The following is a 21,605-nucleotide window of genomic DNA, read 5'->3' on the forward strand; positions in this document are numbered from 1 at the left end:
AACTGGAATGGTACCAGATATGAGGGACTTCAGTTATGTGGAGAGATAGAAAAGCTGGGATTGTTCTCCTGAGAGCATCGATGGTTAAGAGAAGGTTGATCAGATGTGTTCAAAATGATGAGGGATTGTGATAGACTAAATAAGGAGAAACTGTTTCCACCGGTAGGAGAGTTGGTAACTAGAGGATATAAATATAAGTTAACTGCCAAAAATTCAATGGGGCAGACGAGGATTGTGGTCTACTGGAATATGATGTACCGCGAGATATGAGTGTGCTAAACTGGGATATGGGAGTGTGGTGTACCGGGACAGAGGAGTGTGCTATACCGGGACCCCGGTGTGTGATAAACCGGGACCTGGGAGTGTGCTATATTGGGACCCGGGACCATTCTGTACCGGACTCGGGCAGATTGCCGGAAGGGGACTTGGGAGTGTGCTGTTTCTGGATCCGGGATCGTGCATACCAGGACTCTGGACTGTATTGTACCTGGACCCTGGAGTGTGCTGTTCTCTGACCTGGGAATTTGCTGTACCGGGGCACGGGAGAATGCTTTTCCGGGAGCGGGGAGTATGCTCTACCGGAACCCGTGATTGAGCTGTACCTGGATCCAGGATTTTGCTGTCCCGAGACACGGGAGTATGCTGTCCCTGGACACCGGAGCGTGCTGTCCCGGGACCCGGAAGTGTGCAACACAGGGACCCGGGAGTGTGCTGTGCCAGGACCGGGGAGTGTGCTGTACTGGGATGGTTCAGTGTCCAGTGCCGGGACACGGGAGTGTGCTTTACCGGGTCCCGGAAGTGGAGCAATATTGATCTGCTAGCGATATATTTGTCCTCTTACAATCTCTGCAACGGTGGACCAATTTATCACTTGGCGAAATATCTTTGAGATCCATTCACAATCTGCTTTATTCAACCACAGGTAAAAGATACAGAACATTGAACACGATTAAATACATTCGATGTAATCAGTTCAACATCCGCACGGAAACTGGTAAATAAATGTAACACACTTAGACCAAGGCGCACGGGTTGATTGGAAATAATCTAGAAACATTGATTATTTTTCTCTTTTTGTCCCAGTGACGGTGCACAGATTAATAACCTCCACAGTCTATCTGATGCCTTGACTGTTTTCTGGTGTCTATCTTGACATCCAAAAAGTCTTCCTTCCAATATTGGCAGAGATTAGAAAAACTTATCAACACTGTCTGACCGGACATTGTTCACTTGGATTATTGTTGGGAAATAATCACAACAAGGGGTCATTTCCAAAACACCCCAGAATGTGAGCTGAGCACAGGACTGTCTAAAGCAGTTAACCGCTCTTGGGCAAGTATATGGTAAAACCGTCCTCGACAGAGGTCATGTCTGGATCCTATCTCGTGAAGAATGGCCACATTAACCTACCTTTAAGACTGGACCAGATTGTGATATGTTTCAAGAAATGTGAAGAGATATGAACATGAAACAAAAATTACATGATAAAGTTAGAAATTGTGAGGTCTTCTCATCTAATTAATTTGACCATCATTGCGAGGGGATATTTCACTCCATTCCTCAACTCCTCTCTGAATTTCCTTTGGCTCACTGCATAAATAAAAGGGTTCGTGCAGCAACTCAGGACCTGGAGCATGAAGCCGATTTCTCGTACAAATGTGGGCAGGGGGACAGGATATCCCAAATAATCCAACCGTCTCAATATTGAACACACCATGAACAACACCCACAACAGGATGAAATTCCCAGATATAACAAACAGTACAACGATAGATTTCCTTCGGTTCTCCATCTCTGGGTCACTGGAACTCTCCCCACTGCTCGGACCCCGAATTCTCCTGCGAGCTCTGCTGGCCACTAAAATGTGTCTGACCGTTAATACATTGAACAACACAATCAAAAGAAATGAAATAAACGGGGTTAACATGTAATGGAATAATTCAATAACCGCCCAGGCCAGCGAACGGGATACTTCAGGTTTCACGCGGCAAAACCAGGGAGTATTAGAAAGCCAATACTCATTTGTATTCAGAAAATACCAGAAAATGTTCTTCAATCCGCTCAGCACAGTCACTGTTCCGAGAACCACAGCCGCCATATTCTTGGTGCAATATTTAGTTTTCAGCTTCTGACAACAAATGGCCACAAATCGATCAAAGGTGAAAGTGACCGTGAACCAGACAGAACAATCCGTGACTGCATAGAGCAGGACGGCGTGGATATTACACAATCCAACGTGCCACAGAAATCTAAATTCGTCCCAATAAGCAATCCGAACCTGCCTTAATATCAGATCCAAGATAACGACCAGTCGATCTGCCGCTGCCATCGCCACCAGGTAGCGAGTGACACATTTGGAGAGACCGCACTTTCCCCGAGACAGGATCACAATCGTCACCACGTTAACTGTAAACAAGACGGAAATAGCGAAATGATTCACCAGACTCAGGAAAAACACTAATTTGATGCGTTTCCAGTGGAATAACAGATCAGGTTACAGAACTGGGACATTAATGTTCTTCACAATAACCTGAAATGCGGTATGAAATTTGCATCTTTGCTCTGCATCCAGTGATGGAATCCGATTCTATTAGCTATGACGGACTTTGTAATCAAAGTAACGAATCGGCAAATAAGTGAAGCAACGCGATCAAATTAAATATGGTTACAAACAGAAACTTAGTTTAGAATGATTACAAAAGTAACTAAACGGAAAGCGAGAGCCTCACCTACACCTGAGCCAGCTGGGGAAGGAAAAGGTGAGATGTTTGCATGTTTGAATTGCGGCGTATGTGCGTCAGCTGCTGGAGTGATACCGGGATTTAATCCCCCCAGGTTGGAAAGGGACAATAGGGCCCTGGGAGGATGAGGATTGGTGAAATCGCTGGTGCCCTTTGAATGGAATAGTGAGCTAACAACGCCCATTGTCTGTGCTCATACATTGTCCATGGTCACTTGTTCAAGGCATTAAGAACATCTATACAATGACAGAAATCAATCCCGCCCATCCAATGTTTCAATGTACATAAGAGATAGGAGTATAGGAACTTAGGAATTGCTGGATCAAAAAACACCAAGCTCCATCGAGTGCAGCTTGTACCTTCCCGGTAGTCGCATGATACAACAATAATGGAGATGGCGAAAAATCATAGCAATCAATCTTTATCAATTAATGTACACAGACCCAGACAAGAGGTGAGCAAAGCCCCAAGTTTGTAAAATTTTGACAACCATATATCCAAAATCACCTTTACCCTCCCAAGCATGTTACACTGACCGGCTGTCATGTCTCTTATTACTCATCTACTGTACCCAAAATGTTATTTTCTGAAAGAAACCTCGCTGATGAATCAATGCTAACTGTTTCCATAGTCTCCCTACGGAGCAAGTTCTATAGATTGGCCACTCAAACACATAAATATTTTTTTCTGCAGCTTAGTTTTGACTTTACCCCCCAACTAACCCTTCAATTACAGGCCTTGCCCTCTACTGTGCTATTGCTCTGGACAAGGTGAAACAGAAACAGCCTGCCGTGCTCCACATTATCTAGTGTCGAGATAATTATTCCACCTCTCTGCTCCTGGTCTAAACTGCTAAATATTTCAATCCATGTTTGTGTTATATATTACAAGTGAAACTCAGTGAGATACTCTGCCCTCTGATTCCCAATGGTCAATCGTTGCATGAACTGAGTTACAGTCACGCTAAGCTCCATGCATGGTAATTCGATATTCAGGGTCATGTGTGATGCTCCGCACCAAGAATACAAAGGTCGAAAATGATAATATAATGTCGTTAATTTTGCAAGCAAGTTTTCTAATTACATTAAAGGTCACACTTGTAACAACGATCATTTAATTTAAATCGTGGAATAATGTGACCGGTAATAAAATACACCATAGAATCATAGAATTATAGAAAGTTACGGCACAGAAGGAGGAGATTGGGCCCATCGTGCCCGTGCCGGTCGAAACGAGTTAACCAGCTTAATCTCACTCTCCAACACTTGGTCCGTAGCCATGTTGGTTACGGCACTTCAAGTGCACATCTATACTGTTCAAATCATTTGAGGTTTCTGCCTCTACCACCCTTTCAGGCAGCGAGTTCCGGACTCACGTCACCCTGTGGGTGAAAACAATTTTCCGCAGTTACCCTCTAATCCTTCAAACCAACTTGTGATTACAAATCGATCTGCATTCCAGTCAAATACTGTTAATCTTGTTCTTTCTCTTCCGTAGTGCGAATTCTATAATTTCCAATTCATACAAGGATTAATGCACAATTTAATATTGAATGAGATTCACTGTCAGAATATGACCCTTGCATTGATTGTGGGCCCTGATCAGAGAAACGAAGAACTGTACCAGCCAGGCACGGGATTAGATTGTTAATGAAGATTCATTATTAGAACTGAAAACATTAAATGATCTGAATAAAATAAATAGTAGCTCACTGAACCATTCTAATTTAACCATTCAGAGACAGTGACACCAATATAGACCATGAAGCGCTGGAAAGCGAGAGAGTTGAACGAGATTGGATCATCAATGCATTTGTCATTTATCTGGTCGGACTCATCTGTAGAACTAAATAACTAAATATATCTGCCGAAATTGCAGACCGTGTGAGATAATAAAACGTTTCTCACTTGTCAGTCGGACTCAGTATTTACAGCAGAATGCACACTTCTAATTAACAGAAAGATCCAGTCACATGACGTGTGCTGTCGTCTGAAAGAAGACCGGGATCTTAATAAGATCGCCTGAATTGTTACTAATAATGGCAACTAAGGGCACACTTTTCATTGAACTGACACCAATGAATGGGAATTCACATCAGTGGAGCATGGGCCATTATCAAACACACACAAGAGCAATGGAAAGAAAGAAAGAAACAATTGCATTTTCAAAGCGCCTTTCACAACCTGAGAAGCTCCCAAAGTGGTTCACAACCAATGACGTTGGCAGTGTAGTCACTGTTATAATGTAGGGAGAGTAAAACAATAAATAGCTGAACAGGAGGACTAAAAGACCGCGTACAGATAAACTCAGCTTCCTGAAGTTCCAGGTGCAGATAGTAACTTACCCGGGACACCGAACGCAGCCAGGAAAGGATCGTAAATCTTTTGTATATCATAAAGCGCCCTTAGAATCTGGAACTTGATCATAAAACTAAGAGACATTATTTCTCCTTCAGTTAGAAGCGATGATTCGATGGTTGGTCCTGATGCTGGGATCAATTCTCCGATTGAGACATTGAGCGGATTATCCTTAATTATAGCAGAGCGAATTCAACCGTTCGGAAAAAGAAGTCCCGCGCTGACTGGGTTTAATTACAGTCACTGAACAAACACTCTGTTTACACAGGAGCTACTTCAGAACTTGTCTTCCTGGAGACGTGAATGTCCCCGAAAAACCTAAAAATATAGGTTGGTGATACTGAGCAACCGCGGAAAACGTAGATATTTTGACTGGCGGTAACAACATACGCCGGTAAACCCAGATATATCAGCTGGTAATCCCAGTAAACCGCGATAAATACAGATGTCTCGGCTGGTGATCCCTGTAAACTCTGATCAACTCAGATATATTGGCTGGTGATCCCAACAAACCCTGATAAACCAGATGTGCATGTTGTTGATCTCAGTGAACGCCGATAGACTCCTATATGTTGGCTGGGATTGCAGGAAAACCTGCTCAGCCCCAACACTAATAGAGTCATAGAGTCATAGAGTTATACAGCACGGATAGAGGCCCTTCGGCCCATCGTGTCCTCGCCGGCCATCAAGCCCTGTCTACTCTAATCCCATATTCCAGCATTTGGTCCGCAGCCTTGTATGCTATGGCATTTCAAGTGCTCATCCAAATGCTTCTTGAATGTTGTGAGGGTTCCTGCCTCCACAACCCTTTCAGGCAGTGAGTTCCAGACTCCAACCACCCTCTGGGTGAAAAAGTTCTTTCTCCAATATATCCAGATATGTGGGCTGGTGTGTCAGCAAACCGTGATAAACCCAGTGACACGAAACAGAGAGTAGTGGTGAACAGTTGTTTTTCGGACTGGAGGGAGATGTACATTGGTGTTCCCCAGGGGTCGGTATTGGGACCATTGCTTTTCTTCATATGTATTAATACCTTGGACTTGGGTGCACAGGGCACAATTTCAAAATTTGCAGATTAAACAAAACTTGGAAAGGTAGTAAACAGTGATAGACTTCAAGAAGTTATAGGTTGGCTGGTGGCATGGCCTACACGTGGCAGATAAAATTTATCGCAGAAAAATGCGAAGTAGTACAAATTGGTAGGAAGAACGAGGAAAGGAAATATAAACTAGACGGTCTCACTCTAAAAGGGCTAGAGAAAGAGAGAGATCTGGGAGTATATGTGCACAAATCGTCGAAGGTGGCAGGGCAGGTTGAGAAAGCGGTTAAAAAATCAGACGGAATCCTGGGCTTCATAAATAGAGGCATAGAGTACAAAAGTATGCAAGTCATGATGAAACTTTATAAAAGATTGGTTCGGCCACAACGGGAGTATTGTTTCCAGGTCTGGGCACCACACTTTATGAAAGACGTGAAGGCCTTAGGGAGGGTGCAGAAAACATTTATCAGAATGATTCCAGGGGTTTGAGTTACATGGACAGACTGGAGAAGCTGGGGTTGTTCTCCTTGGAACAGAGACAGTTGCGAGAAGATCTGATATACGTATTCAAAATCACAGAGAGGGTAGACATTATAGAGAGAGAGAAACTGTCCACATTGACGGAAGGACCAAGAACCAGAGGACATAGATTTAATGTGATTGACAAAGAACCAAAGGTGACATGAGGAAAATCTTTTTTCACACAGCGAATCGTTGGGATCTGGAATGTACTGTCCAAGGAGGTGGTGGAGGCAGAATTAATCATGGCCTTCTAAAGGAACTGGATGATTAATTGAAAGGAAAAAAAAATGCAGGGCTGCGGGGACAGGACGTAGGACTCGGACTGGCTGGATTGTTCTTCCATAGAGCTGGCGCAGTTTCGATGAGCCAAATGGACTCCTTCCATGCTGTAATCTTTCTGTGATTCGATGACTTGATGTCGATCACAGTAATCGGTAATAAATGACGATATACACGCTGGTGATCATAGTTAACCACAATCAATCTATATATTTATATATATGATGGTGACCTCGGCAAACCCTGATAATCCGATGTTAAAAGTCTGGTAATCTCAGTGAATCCAGTGATAAACCCAAATATATGGATCGATCATGCGAGAAAACCCAATGATGAAGCCAGATACATGGGCTGATCATTCCAGTAAATACGATAAGCCCAGATATATAAGCTGATGACCCAAGTAAACCCTGATAGACCCAGATACATAAGCTGGTGATCCCAGTAAACCCGATCAACTGAGATATATAGGCTGGTGATTCCCGTCAGCTGATCAACTGATCAACCCAAACATATAGATTGGTGAACCCAGTAATCCCTCATAAACCCAGATATAGAGTCTGGTGATCTCAGTAAACCCCGATAAACCGAGATATATCGGCTGGTAGTGCCAGTGAACCCCGATAAACGTAGAAATATGATGATGATCCCAGTAAATCCCGAATGAACCCATATAAATAGGCTGGTGATCGCAGGAAACCGCCCATTTAAACACAGATATATCGGCTGGTTTTCCCAGCAAATGCCGATATACGCCAACATGTCGGCTGGTTATTGAAGGAATTGCAGATAAACCCCGATGTATTGTTTGTTGATACCAATAAATTGATCCGCTTACGCCCCCACCTCAATGAATTTCGAGCTCGACACGTTGCTAAGTTCTTCTTCCGTCGCCTTTGCCTCCGCGCCCACTTCGTTGGACAGAAATCTTCCCCCGAACAGCGGACCCTTTCTCCCGTCTTCAGAATTCTATTTCCACCCGGATCCCTTCCTTTGGCCTCTAACCCTCTCTTGAACTTTTCCTTGGGAACTGCCGGAGTGACATCGGCCGTTTCAATTTCTATGCTCCCCACACACGCTCTAACCCACCTCCACCTGAAATTACAGCATTCCGTTCTCTCAGGTCCAACCCTGACGTTGTCATTAAACCTGCTGAAAAGGGCAGCGCTGTTGTTGCGTGGCGAAGAGACCTCCAACTTGAGGAAGCTGAAGGACAATTCTCCGACACCTCCTCCTACCTCCCCGCGGTCCATGACCCCACCGCCCAACATCAAGCCATAGTTTACCAGACCGTCAATTACCTCATCTCCTCTCAGATCTTCCCCACACTTCATCTAACCTCATATTCCCCCAACCCGAAATATCCCGCTTCTACCTCCTTCCCACGATCGACGAACAGGACTGCCCCGGGAGACGCGTCATTTCAGACTGTTCTTCCCACACGGAACTTATTTTTTCCCAAGCTCGACCATAATTTTTCTGCCTTTGTTCAATCTCTTTGACTTACATCTGCTTCTCCTCCGACGCCCTCCACCACATTAACAGTTTTTAGTTCCAAATCCCGAACCATCTCCTTTTCACCATGGAACTCCATCCCCCACCGTGGGGGCCTGCGGGCCTTCCGCTTCTTCCATCCACCACCAGCCTTCTCCGCCTGACTGAACTTGTCCTTATGTTGAACAACTTCTCCTTTGACTCCACTCAGTTCCTCCAAATAAAAGTTGTCGCAATGAGAACCCGTATGGATCCTAGCTCTGCCTGCCTTTTTGTGGGATACGTGGGACATTCCTTGTTCCAGTCCGAAGCAGGTCACCACCCTGAACACATTTTTCCCGCTGCATTGATGTCTGTATCAGTGCAGTTTCCTGCTCTGGCTCGGAAATGGAAAATTTCATCAACTTTGCTTCCAACTTCCACACTTCCCTCGCCTTCAACGGTCCATCTCCGACTCTTCCCTTCCCTTCCTCGGCTTCTCCATCTCAATTTCCGAGAATAGGCTGTCAACCAATATCTATTATAAGCACACCGTTTCCAACAGCTACCATGATTACACTTCCTCCCACCCCGCTTCCTGGAAGGATTCTACTCCCTTCTCCCAATTTCTCCATCTCAGTCGCACCTCTTCTGATGATGCCACCTTAAACACCGATGCTTCTGATCTGTCTTCCTTTTTCCTCAACCGAGGACTCCCCTCCACTGTAGTTGACAGGGCCCTCGATCGTGTCCAACCCATTTCCTGCAATTCTGCTCGCACCCCTTCCCCTCCCTCCCAGAACCATGATAGTGTCCCCCTGTCCTCACCTTCGACCCCACCAGCCTCCACATTCAACGTACCATCCACCGCAATTTCCTCCACCTTCAGCGTGATCCCAACGCCAAATACATCTTCCCCTCCCCTCCCCTTTCAGCATTCCAAGTGGACCTTTCCCTCCGTGACATCCTCGTCCACTCTTCCATCACCCCCAACACCCGCTCTCCTCCCCACGGCACCTTCCCGTGCGAGTGCAGGAGATGCAATGCCTGCCCTTTCTCACCGTCCAGGGCCCCAACCAATGCTTCCAAGTGAAATAGCAATTTACGTGCACTTCATTCAATTTAGTGTATTGTATTCGCTGCTCTCACTGCGGTCTCCTCTACATTGGGGAGAACAAACGCAGATTGGGTGATCGCTTTGCTGAACACCTCCGCTCTGTCAGCAAGCGTGACCCTGACCTGCCGGTCGCTTGCGAATTTAATCCCCCGTCCAACTTCCACTCTGATCTCTCTGTCCTCGGCCTCTTCCACTGTTCCAATGAAGCTCAACGGAAGCTCGAGGAACAGCACCTCGTCTTTAGTTCAGGCACTTTAAAACCTTCAGGACTCAACATTGATGACAATAATTTCAGACCATAACCACTGCTCCCATTTTTAAAATGTATATATATATTTATTTATTGGACTGCAGCTGCTCATTATGTTGCTGCTGTTGCCATTTACAGCTACTCCATGCCGATCTTTTGCTTCTTAACTTGTCCCATTAAAAGCGTCCTTGCCTTGCACCATCATCTCTTTTATTATTTAATCACTCTTGCCCTCTGTCCTATCATTGACCTTCCGTTTTGTCCTTTCCTCCCCTCCTCTCCCTCCTCTCTTTCCCTTAATCTGTACTTGCTTAAAAGCTTTGACTCTTTAACATCTTTCTGTTCTGGCCATCGGCCTTCAACATGAAAACTTCACTCTGTTTCTTTCTCCACGGATGCTGCTTCACTTGCTGAGCTTTTCCGCATTTTCTGTTTCTATTGCAGATTTCCAGCACACGATTTTTTTAAAAGGCACCTGGGATCCAATCCCTGTTGTTGGCCAGTTCGCTGCCTCAATTAATGCGGATCGAGCTCCTGATACAGATATCAGTTCATTCGCTCAGCCAGTCTTTTCCTTTCCCGAATCAGCAGAAGAGAAAGTTTTTTTTGAAATGCTTCTTTTCACTGCAACAAAGAATGTTGCTGCTGATTTTTTTCTTTTAATCTGCATTCAGCAGGCAAACATGTAAAAATTCAAAGCACCATTTATTGAAATGCAAGGACTTGCACAACACCAGGTTATAATCCAACAGTTTTATTTTAAATCACAAGCTTTCGGAGCTTACCTCCTTCGTCAGTTGAGTGAAGGGTTCTAAAAATGCACAGCCTATATAGTCAGAGAACAATGACTGGTGATTACAGATAATCTTTCCAACTGCCCCCTATCAAATCTCGGCTGGGAGAGAGTCACAGAAATCAATGGTGTCGTCGTATTCAGACAGGTTATCCACGGAAAACATTACATCCCAGTATACTGAATGCACACTGGGTGAGATGACAAAGACAGAGAGAGAAAGAGACCCGAAAGGCAGTGAGAGAGAATGTCCAGTTGTACTAAAAACAGATAATTTTTTTCGCTTGTGGGGTGACATGTAGCGTTACATGAACCTAAGTCCCGGTTGAGGTCATCCTCATGGGTGCGGAACTTGGCTATCAATCTCTGCTCGACGATTTTGCGTTGTCGTGTGTCTCGAAGGCCGCCTTGGAGAACGCTTACCCGAAGATCGGAGGCTGAATGTCCTTGACTGCTGAAATGTTCGCTGACTGGGAGGGAACCCTCCGTTAACTACACTGTAGCTCGGATTCAAACCGAACTGACTGCGACTTCAACGCAGAGGATGGACGAGGATACGATCAAGGCGACGCACACCAGGTGGGGCAGTCATGCCCGAACGAAAACAATGTCGCGCCCGGGACTGCTTGGAAAAGAAGGATGTTTGGCGATGAGGAAGAAATAGCAAACACTTTAAATACTGGCAGCGGTGGGATTCAAATCCACGCCCCTGCAGCAACCGTCGCTTTAATCCAGGGCCTTAGACCGCGAGGCCACACTAGCACCTGTCAGAAGCTTGCGTTCAGAATCTGATATCTGGTGATTGAAATGTGGTTTTCTTGCATTTTGACCTTTGTGTCGAGGTTTTTCCATTGAACGAATGAAATAAATGGGCTTTCTGAGCAATATTCATGCGACGAGGTGGCCGAGTGTTTGAGGTGATGGATTCCTAATCCATTGTGCTCTGCACGCATGGTTTTGTGTCTCACCAGCGCAGTTACTGCATTTACCGTTTGATGTTTTGCTTCGTTCCTTATATTCAACCAGAAGTCTTGGGCCTCGCTCCAATCCGAAGCCACGGTGGATGAATTTTGCATTGCTCGCTGAACTCTGCTCAAATCAGCAAGGTCCTGATTGGCGCACGGAGGTGTTGCGAGTGTAAGATATTAATGACGTGAAGTATCAAGAAAGCGCACAATGACGCCCCGGTAAAGCGAGTATCCGTCCACAGATACGACCTGACCTGCTGAGTGTTGCCAGCAGTTTCTGGATTTATTTCTGAGCTTTCACTGTAGCCGTTTTCCTGACAACCTGAAACTTTCCTCAAGGGCGCAGCTTCAAGCACAACTTTCTTGTGCTCTTCTCACACACAAGATCGCACTTTACTTTCCGACACACGTTTTCAAATCAGCCTTATCCGCACACAGCGCCGTGCACCACGAGACTTTGAAAGATCTTTCGCTCATGGCCTGTAATCGCTCCCTTTTCGCCAGAGGCGCTCTTTACTTTTATCCTCTGCTCGATTCAATCACATGTTTAAACAGAACTATTAAGATCAAGGCAGAACAACACCGATCTTAATGCGCCGCCCTAACTTGCCAAATGTGCACCTTTCAACTGCAATTCGCAGCTCTGTCGCGCTGCCCATTGGTTACGGAACTCAACTGCTGAAAGAAAAAAGCCAAAAAGCATCAAAACAAAAACCAGTTCTTCAGTTACCATCACCTGGATCACAAGATTCGACAAGTAAAATTCGTGAACAATCGGGCGGCTGTCTTTCCAGAGACCAGCCCTGCTTTCGTCGTGTTTGTCTGTCGAACGGTCACGCAGATCGAAATGTATCGACTGGTTTCAAGGCGCAAATGAGCATTGGTGCGAATCGGACATCTGCCCAATGGAAACAGCGGTCGTAGCAGAGCAAACTTGAAGGCGTGAGTTCATGAAAGTGAATGTTAGAGTCGGCAATGCCGCAGGAAAGTTTCCATGAAATGGAAGGAAGAAAGAAAAGGCGGCCTATTGACTGTGGAAGGAAGGAAAAGTGGGGACAACAGTTGAGTTTGAACTGTGGAGCATCAAGTACAGGCATGTGAGAGTGCTGGATTTGAAGGAATGGTTAGGTTTTCGCCAGCAACAAAAAATATTTCTTTCTTGTGCAAAAGATTGATTTCTTGCTGCATTCTATGAGTGTATGTGGCAGAGAACAAAGGAGGTAAACGAAACTATACTGCAGCTCGTATTCAAACAGAACTTGCTGCGACATCAACGCAGAGTATCCACCACGATCCGATCAAGGCGACGCGCATCAAGTGGGGCAGTCATGCCCGAACAACAGCAATGTCGCGCCCGGTGCTGCGTGGAAAAGAAGGATGTTTGGTGGTGAGGAAAAAAAAGCAAGCACTTTAAATAATGGTAGTGGGATTCGAACCCACGCCCCCGCAAGCACTGGAACTTTAATCCAGCACCTCAGACCCCTCGGACACGCTAGCACCTGTCAAATGTTTGCGCTCAGAACCTGATATCTGGTGATTGAAATGTGGTTTTCTTGCATTTTGACCTTTCAGTCGAGGATTTTCCATTGAGCGAATCATATTAATGGCCTTTCTGACCAGTGTTTGAGGTGATGGATTCTTAACCCATTGTGCTCTGCACGCATGGTTTTGTATCTCCTCCGCGCCATTATTGCATTTACCGTTTGCTGTGTTGCTTCCTTCATGACATGCAAACAGAAGTGTTGGGCCTCGCTCCAATCCGAAGTCACGGTGCATCAATTTTGCATTGCTCGCTGAACTCTGCTCAAATCATCAAGGTCCTGATTGGCGCACGGAGGTGTTGCGAGTGTAAGATGTTAATAACGTGAAGTATCAAGCAAGTGCACAATGACGCCTCGGTAAAGCGAGTGTCTGTCCACAGATACTACCAGACCTGCTGAGTGTTGCCAGCAGTTTCTGGATTTTTTTTTGAGCTTTCACTGTCGCCATTTTCCGGACAAACTGAAACTTGCCTCAAGGTCGCAGCTTCAAGCACAACTTTCTTGTGCTCTTCTCACACACAACATCGCACTTTACTTTCCTTCACACGCGCTTTAAAATCTGGCTTATCCGCGCACATCTTCCTGCGCCACGAGAATTTGAAAGACCTTTCGCTCATGGCCTGTAATCGCTACTTTTTCGCCACAGGCGCTCTTTCCATTTATCCCCTACTCGATTCAACGGCAAGTTTCAACAGAACTATTAAGATGAAGGCGGAACACTTCCGATCTTGCTGCGCCGCCCCAACTTGCCAAATGTTCATATTTCTACCGCCATTCGCACTTCTGTAGCGCCCGTCGCTCACGCAACTCAATTCTTAGAGAATAGAGCCATCATGCTCTCCACAGACACTGTGATTTATTTATTTATGCAAATATCATTTGCGAAATGACCGAATGTATTTATTTATATTCCTGTACGGGTAAGGAAAACCCCATATTGATCATTTCCAAGAACGAGTCAAGTACATAAATTACTTTGTCAAACTCAAACCAACCGCTTGGATTTGCTGATTGAAAATTTCAATGGAAATCGAGACCGTCACGAAGTATCGGAACAAATATACCCGCTGGGGTTTCGGGATTGTTTCCGCTTTATTTATATCACTCAGGAACCCATTTTAAACTCGGCAAGGCGCAAATCTATCGGTAAGAGTCTGTGTTGGATAAGGAACAGAATAAAGTATCAAGCATGGAATTTGCTGCCCCAGGAAGCTGTGGAAGCTACATCATTAAATAAATTTAAAACAGAAATAGACATTTTCCTAGAAGTAAAGGGAATTAGGGGTTACGGGGAGCGGGCAGTGAATTGGACATGAATTGAGATTTGAGGTTAGGATCAGATCAGAGGGTATTAGGTATGTGGAATTTGCAAATTCCACAGACCTAATACCCTCTGAGTGAAGAAGTTTCTCCTCATCTCAGTTTTGAAAGAGCAGCCCCTTATTCTAAGATTAAGCCCCCTAGTTCTAGTTTCACCCATCCTTGGCAACATCCTGACCGCATCCACCCGATCAAGCCCCTTCACAATCTTATATGTTTCAATAAGATCGCCTCTCGTTCTTCTGAACTCCAATGAGTGCAGTCCCAATTCACTCAACCTGTCCTCATATGTCCGCCCCCTCATCCCCGGGATTAACCGTGTGAACCTTCTTTGTACTGCCTCGCGGGCAAGTATGTATTTTCTTAAGTATGGAGACCAAAACTGTATGCAGTATTCCAGGTGCGGTCTCACCAATACCTTATATAACTGCAGCAAAACCTCCCTGTTTTTAAATTCTATCCCCCTAGCAATAAAAGCCAACATTCCGTTGGCCTTCTTGATCATCTGCTGCACCTGCATACTAACTTTTTGATTTTCTTGGACTAAACCCCCAGATCACTTTGTGCTGCAGTGCTTTCCAGTTTCTCGCCATTAAGATAATAACTTGCTCTCTGATTTTTCCTGCCAAAGTGTATAACCTCACATTTTCCAATATTGTATTGCAATATTGACTTAAAGAGGATATAGAAATTTAACTCAGAAAAAATGCAAGGTGATACATCTCGGTAGGAAGAACGAGGAGAAGCAATATATATTAGAGGGCTCAATTCGAAAAGGGGTACAGGAACAGAGAGATCCGGGGGTATATGTGCACAAATCGTTGAATGTAGCGAGGCATGTTGAGAAAGCGGTTCAAAAAAGCATACGGGATTATGGGCTTTATAAATCGAGGCATAGAGTACAAAAGCATGGAATTCATGATGAACCTTTAAGAAACATGAGTTCGACAACAACTGGAGTATTGTGTCCAGATCTGGGCACCGTACTTTAGGAAAAATGTGAAGGCCGAAGAGAGGGTGCAGTAAAGATGAACGAGAATGGTTCCAGGAATGATGGACCTCAGTTCCGTGGATAGACTGAGAAGCTGTGGTTGTTCTTCATTTTTTTTATTCGTTCACGGGATGTGGGCGTCGCTGGCAAGGCCGGCATTTATTGCCCATCCATAATTGCCCTCGAGAAGGTGGTGGTGAGCAGCCTTCTTGAACCGCTGCAGTCCGTGTGGTGACGGTTCTCCCACAGTGCTGTAAGGAAGGGAGTTCCAGGATTTTGACCCAGCGACAATGAAGGAACGGCGATATATTTCCAAGTTGGGATGGTGCGGACAGCACGGTTGTGAGGACAACACAGTGTGCTGAGAGTTCGGTACGTGTGGGAGTTTGGTAAAGTGGGGGAAGGAGGTGCTGCTTTGCCTTGCTTTTCCTGCAGAGCGGTAGTGGACCTGAGAGCGGTGAGCGGCGGTAAAGAGCGAGACCAGAGCGGGGATAAAAACAGCGCAGAGAGAGCGAGAGTCCAGTCGGTGAGCGGCGGGAGAGAGCGAGACCAGAGCGGAGATATAAACAGCGCGGAGAGAGCGAGACCAGAGCTTGCTCTGAGAGCGAGACTCTGAGACCAGCGGCAGTTCGGGGTGACGTCACCAGTCAGAAAGTGACGCGGCACAGGGGAGGCAGCTGATTGGTGAGTAGGTTCAGGTGAGCATTTCTACCATTTTACTGCAAGTGAAGTAATAAGAAAGGGAAAATCTGCAGGTTTTATAGCAGATAGTGTTTTTTTTTTAGTGAACCTAGGTCCCTAGTATAGTTAACATTTTCTAATTTCAACGTAATTTAAAAGGGGTAACTCAGCTAAGGCAAGTCATGGCAGCAGACCTCGCACCCGTGATATGCTCCTCCTGCAAGATGTGGGAAGTCATGGACACTACCAGTGTCCCTGCCGACCATGTGTGCGGGAAGTGTGTCCACCTGCAGCGACTGACCGATCGTATCTCGGAGCTGGAGCTGCGGGTGGACTCACTGTGGAGCATCCGCGATGCAGAGAAACTCGTGGATAGCACGTTTAGCGAGTTGGTCACACCGCAGGTAAAGGGTATACAGGCAGGAAGTGAATGGGTGACCACCAGGAAGAGTAAGAGATGCAGGCAGGTAGTGCAGGGGTCCCCTGTGTCCATCCCCCTCTCAAACAGATATGCCACTTTGGATGCTGTTGGGGGGGATGACTTATCAGGGGAAGGCAGCAGCAGCCAACTTCCTGGCACCACGGGTAGCTCTGCTGCACAGGCTGGGAGGAAAAAGAGTGGCAGAGCTATAGTGATAGGGGACTCAATTGTAAGGGGAATAGACAGGCGTTTCTGCGGCCGCAACCGAGACTCCAGGATGGTGTGTTGCCTCCCTGCTGCAAGGATCAAGGATGTCTCGGAGCGGCGACAGAACATTTTGGAGGGGGAGGGCGAACAGCCAGCTGTCGTGGTGCACATAGGCACCAACGATATAGGTAAAAAAGGGGATGAGGTCCTAAAAGCAGAATATAGGGAGTTAGGAGGTAAATTAAAAAATAGGACCTCAAAGGTAGTAATCTCAGGATTGCTGCCAGTGCCACGTGCTAGTCAGAGTAGAAATAGGAGGATATTTCAAATGAATACGTGGCTAGAGGAATGGTGCAAGGGGGAGGGATTCAAATTCCTGGGACACTGGAAACGGTTCTGGGGGAGGTGGGACCAGTACAAACCGGACGGTCTGCACCTGGGCAGGGCCGGGACCGCTGTCCTAGGAGGAGTGTTTGCTAGTGCTGTTGGGGATGGTTTAAACTAAAGTGGCAGGGGGTTGGGAACCTGAGCAGGGAGAGAGAGGAAAGCGTAACAGGAAGGGACAGAAGGTATGGAGTAATAGGTAAAGTGTTAAAAAAGGAAAAAGCAGGAACTAAGCGTCACAAAACAGATTTGAAAGTTCTTTATCTGAATGCACGTAGCATTCGTAATAAAATGGACGAGTTAACGGCACAAATAACTACGTGTGGGTATGATCTTGTGGCCATTACAGAAACATGGCTGCAGGGTGACAACGACTGGGAATTAAATATGCCAGGGTATTTAACAATCAGGAAGGACAGGCAGGAAGGAAGGGGAGGTGGGGTGGCTATGTTAATAAAGGAAGAAATCACTGTAATACAGAGAAATGATATTGGGACAAAGCATCAAGATAATGAAACAGTTTGGGTGGAGATAAGGAATAATAAGGGAAAAAAAAACATTAGTGGGCGTAGTATATAGGCCTCCTAATAGTTGCAACTCTGCTGGAAGAAGTATTAATCAGGAGATAGTCGGGGCATGTTATAAGGGAACAGCCATAATTATGGGGGATTTTAATTAACATATTAACTGGACAAATCAAATTGGGCAGAGCAGCCTTGAGGACGAGTTCATTGAGTGCATCAGGGATGGATTTCTTGAGCAGTATGTAACTGATCCTAGAAGGGGGCAGGCAACCTTGGACCTGGTCCTGTGTAATGAGTCAGGATTAATAAATAATGTCCTAGTTAAGGATCCCCTTGGAACGAGCGACCACAACATGGTTGAATTCCATATCCAATTAGAGGGTGAGAAGGTTGATTCTCAAACAAGCGTACTGAGCTTGAATAAAGGAGACTCTGATGGTATGAGAGCGGAATTGATTAAAGTGGACTGGGAAAATAGATTAAAGGGTACGACGGTACATGAGCAGTGGTGTTCATTTAGGGAGTTATTTTACAACTTTCAAAATAAATATATTCCACTGAGGAAAAAAGGGTGTAAAAGAAATGACAGCCATCCGTGGCTAAGTAAAGAAATCAAGGATAGTATCCGACTAAAAACAAGGACATATAAGGTAGCCAAACTTAGTGGGAGGATAGAAGATTGGGAATTCTTCAAAAGACAGCAAAAAGTAACTAAAGGATTGATTAAGAAAGGGAAGTTAGATTATGAAAAGAAATTAGCAAAAAATATAAAAACAGACAGCAAGAGTTTCTATAGTTATATAAAAAGAAAAAGGGTGGCTAAGGCAAACATAGGTCCCTTAGAGGATGTGACCGGGAAATTAATGGTGGGAAACATGGAGATGGCAAAAATGCTGAACAAATATTTTGTTTCAGTCTTTACAGTAGAGGACACTAAGAATATCCCAACACTGGACAAACAGGGGACTCTCGGGGGGGAGGAGCTAAATACGATTAAAATCACTCAAGAGATGGTACTCAGTAAAATAATGGGACTCAAGGCGGATAAATCCCCTGGACCTGATGGCTTCCATCCTAGGGTCTTGAGGGAAGTGGCAGTAGGGATTGTGGATGCTTTGGTGATAGTTTTCCAAAATTCCCTGGACTCAGGAGAGGTCCCGGCAGATTGGAAAACTGCTAATGTAACACCGTTATTTAAAAAGGGTAGTAGGCAGAAGGCTGGAAATTATAGGCCAGTTAGCTTAACATCTGTGGTGGGTAAAATTTTGGAGTCCATTATTAAGGAGACAGTAACGGAACATTTAGATAAGCATAATTTAATAGGACAAAGTCAGCATGGCTTTATGAAGGGGAAGTCATGTCTGACAAATTTGCTTGAGTTCTTCGAGGATATAACGTATAGGGTGGATAAAGGGGAACCAGTGGACGTAGTGTATTTAGACTTCCAGAAGGCATTCGACAAGGTGCCACATACAAGATTATTACTTAAGATAAAAAATCACGGGATTGGGGGTAATATTCTGGCATGGGTGGAGGATTGGTTATCGAACAGGAAGCAGAGAGTTGGGATAAATGGTTCATTTTCGGACTGGCAACCAGTAACCAGTGGTGTTCCACAGGGGTCGGTGCTGGGTCCCCAACTCTTTACAATCTATATTAACGATTTGGAGGAGGGGACCGAGTGCAACATATCAAAATTTGCAGATGATACAAAGATGGGAGGGAAAGTAGAGAGTGAGGGGGACATAAAAAACCTGCAAGGGGATATAGACAGGCTGGGTGAGTGGGCGGAGATTTGGCAGATGCAATATAATATTGGAAAATGTGAGGTTATGCACTTTGGCAGAAAAATCAGAGAGCAAGTTATTTTCTTAATGGCGAGAGACTGGAAAGTACTGCAGTACAAAGGGATCTGGGGGTCCTAGTGCAAGAAAATCAAAAAGTTGGTATGCAAGTGCAGCAGGTGATCAAGAAAGCCAACGGAATGTTGGCTTTTATTGCTAGGGGGATAGAATATAAAAACAAGGAGGTATTGCTGCAGTTATATAAGGTATTGGTGAGACCGCACCTGGAATACTGCATACAGTTTTGGTCTCCATACTTAAGAAAAGACATACTTGCTCTCGAGGCAGTACAAAGAAGGTTCACTCGGTTAATCCCGGGGATGAGGGAGCGGACATATGAGGAGAGGTTGAGTAGATTGGGACTCTACTCATTGGAGTTCAGAAGAATGAGAGGCGATCTTATTGAAACATATAAGATTGTGAAGGGTCTTGATCGGGTGGATGCAGTAAGGATGTTCCAAAGATGGGTGAAACTAGAACTAGGGGGCATAATCTTAGAATAAGGGGCTGCTCTTTCAAAACTGAGATGAGGAGAAACTTCTTCACTCAGAGGGTGGTAGGTCTGTGGAATTTGCTGCCCCAGGAAGCTGTGGAAGCTACATCATTAGATAAATTTAAAACAGAAATAGACAGTTTCCTAGAAGTAAAGGGAATTAGGGGTTATGGGGAGCGGGCAGGAAATTGGACATGAAGCTGAGTTCGGATCGGTCAATGCCCTGTGGGTGGCGGAGAAGCCCAGGGGCTATGTGGCCGGGTCCTGCTCCGACTTCTTGTGTTCTTTAGATTTGTATTTGGTATCAGATCAGCCATGATCTTATTGAATGGCGGAGCAGGCTCGAGGGGCCGATTGGCCTACTCCTGCTCCAATTTCTTATGTTCTTATGTTCTTATGTGTGTGACTTGGAGGGGAACGTGCAGGTGGTGTTGTTCCCATGCGCCTGCTGCCCTTGTCCTTCTCGGTGGTAGAGGTCGCGGGTTTGGGAGGTTCTGTCGAAGAAGCCTTGGCGAGTTGCTGCAGTGCATCCTGTGGATGGTGCACACTGCAGCCACAGTGCGCCGGTGGTGAGGGGAGTGAATGTTTAGGGTGGTGGATGGGGTGCCAATCAAGCGGGCTGCTTTATCTTGGATGGTGTCGAGCTTCTTGAGTGTTGTTGGAGCTGCACTCATCCAGGCAAGTGGAGAGTATTCCATCACACTCCTGACTTGTGCCTTGTAGATGGTGGAAAGGCTTTGGGGAGTCAGGAGGTGAGTCACTCGCCGCAGAATACCCAGCCTCTGACCTGCTCTTGTAGCCACAGTATTTATATGGCTGGTCCAGTTAAGTTTCTGGTCAATGGTGACCCCCAGGATGTTGATGGTGGGGGATTCGGCGATGGTAATGCCGTTGAATGTCAAGGGGAGGTGGTTAGACTCTCTCTTGTTGGAGATGGTCATTGCCTGGTACTTATCTGGCGCGAATGTTACTTGCCACTTATCAGCCCAAGCCTGGATGTTGTCCAGGTCTTGCTGCATGCGTGCTCGGACTGCTTCATTATCTGATGGGTTGCGAATGGAACTGAACACTGTGCAGTCATCAGCGAACATCCCCATTTCTGATCTTATGATGGAGGGAAGGTCATTGATGAAGCAGCTGAAGATGGTTGGGCCTAGGACACTGCCCTGAGGAACTCCTGCAGCAATGCCCTGGGGCTGAGATGATTGGCCTCCAACAACCACTACCATCTTCCTTTGTGCTAGGTATGACTCCAGCCACTGGAGAGTTTTCCCCCTGATTCCCATTGACTTCAATTTTACGAGGGCTCCTTGGTGCCACACTCGGTCAAATGCTGCCTTGATGTCAAGGGCAGTCACTCTCACCTCACCTCTGGAATTCAGCTCTTTTGTCCATGTTTGGACCAAGGCTGTAATGAGGTCTGGAGCCGAGTGGTCCTGGCGGAACGCAAACTGAGCATCGGTGAGCAGGTTATTGGTGAGTAAGTGCCGCTTGATTGCACTGTCGACGACACCTTCCATCACTTTGCTGATGATTGAGAGTAGACTGATGTGGCGGTAATTGGCCGGATTGGATTTGTCCTGCTTTTTGTGGACAGGACATACCTGGGCAATTTTCCACATTGTCGGGTGGATGCCAGTGTTGTAGCTGTACTGGAACA

General features: G+C 45.7%; 1 protein-coding gene across 1 annotated transcript; it reads right to left on the reverse strand.

The window, feature by feature from the left end:
* Nucleotides 1–1,510: 1,510 nt before the first annotated feature.
* Nucleotides 1,511–8,724, reverse strand: LOC137302215 (probable G-protein coupled receptor 139). The gene is made up of 3 exons (XM_067971872.1): nucleotides 8,446–8,724; nucleotides 5,086–5,269; nucleotides 1,511–2,406 (listed from the first exon to the last, which is right to left on the reverse strand). Exons 1-3 carry the CDS (start codon nucleotides 8,722–8,724, stop codon nucleotides 1,511–1,513), a joined length of 1,359 nt encoding a protein of 452 aa, XP_067827973.1.
* Nucleotides 8,725–21,605: the final 12,881 nt, after the last annotated feature.

This window comes from Heptranchias perlo, chromosome 35 (genome assembly GCF_035084215.1).
Source record: "Heptranchias perlo isolate sHepPer1 chromosome 35, sHepPer1.hap1, whole genome shotgun sequence".
Lineage (NCBI taxonomy): Eukaryota > Metazoa > Chordata > Chondrichthyes > Hexanchiformes > Hexanchidae > Heptranchias > Heptranchias perlo.

Excerpts from the sequence above, each read along its gene's own strand:
- LOC137302215 (XM_067971872.1), bottom strand. The coding sequence starts at position 8,724 with ATGTCCCACGTATCCCACAAAAAGGCAGGCAGAGCTAGGATCCATACG. Across the intron at positions 5,270-8,445 it reads GCGTCGGAGGAGAAGCAGAT|GATAATCCGCTCAATGTCTC; the intron begins GTAAGTCAAAGA and ends GCTATAATTAAG. Across the intron at positions 2,407-5,085 it reads GGCTGCGTTCGGTGTCCCGG|TTAACGTGGTGACGATTGTG; the intron begins GTAAGTTACTAT and ends TCTTGTTTACAG.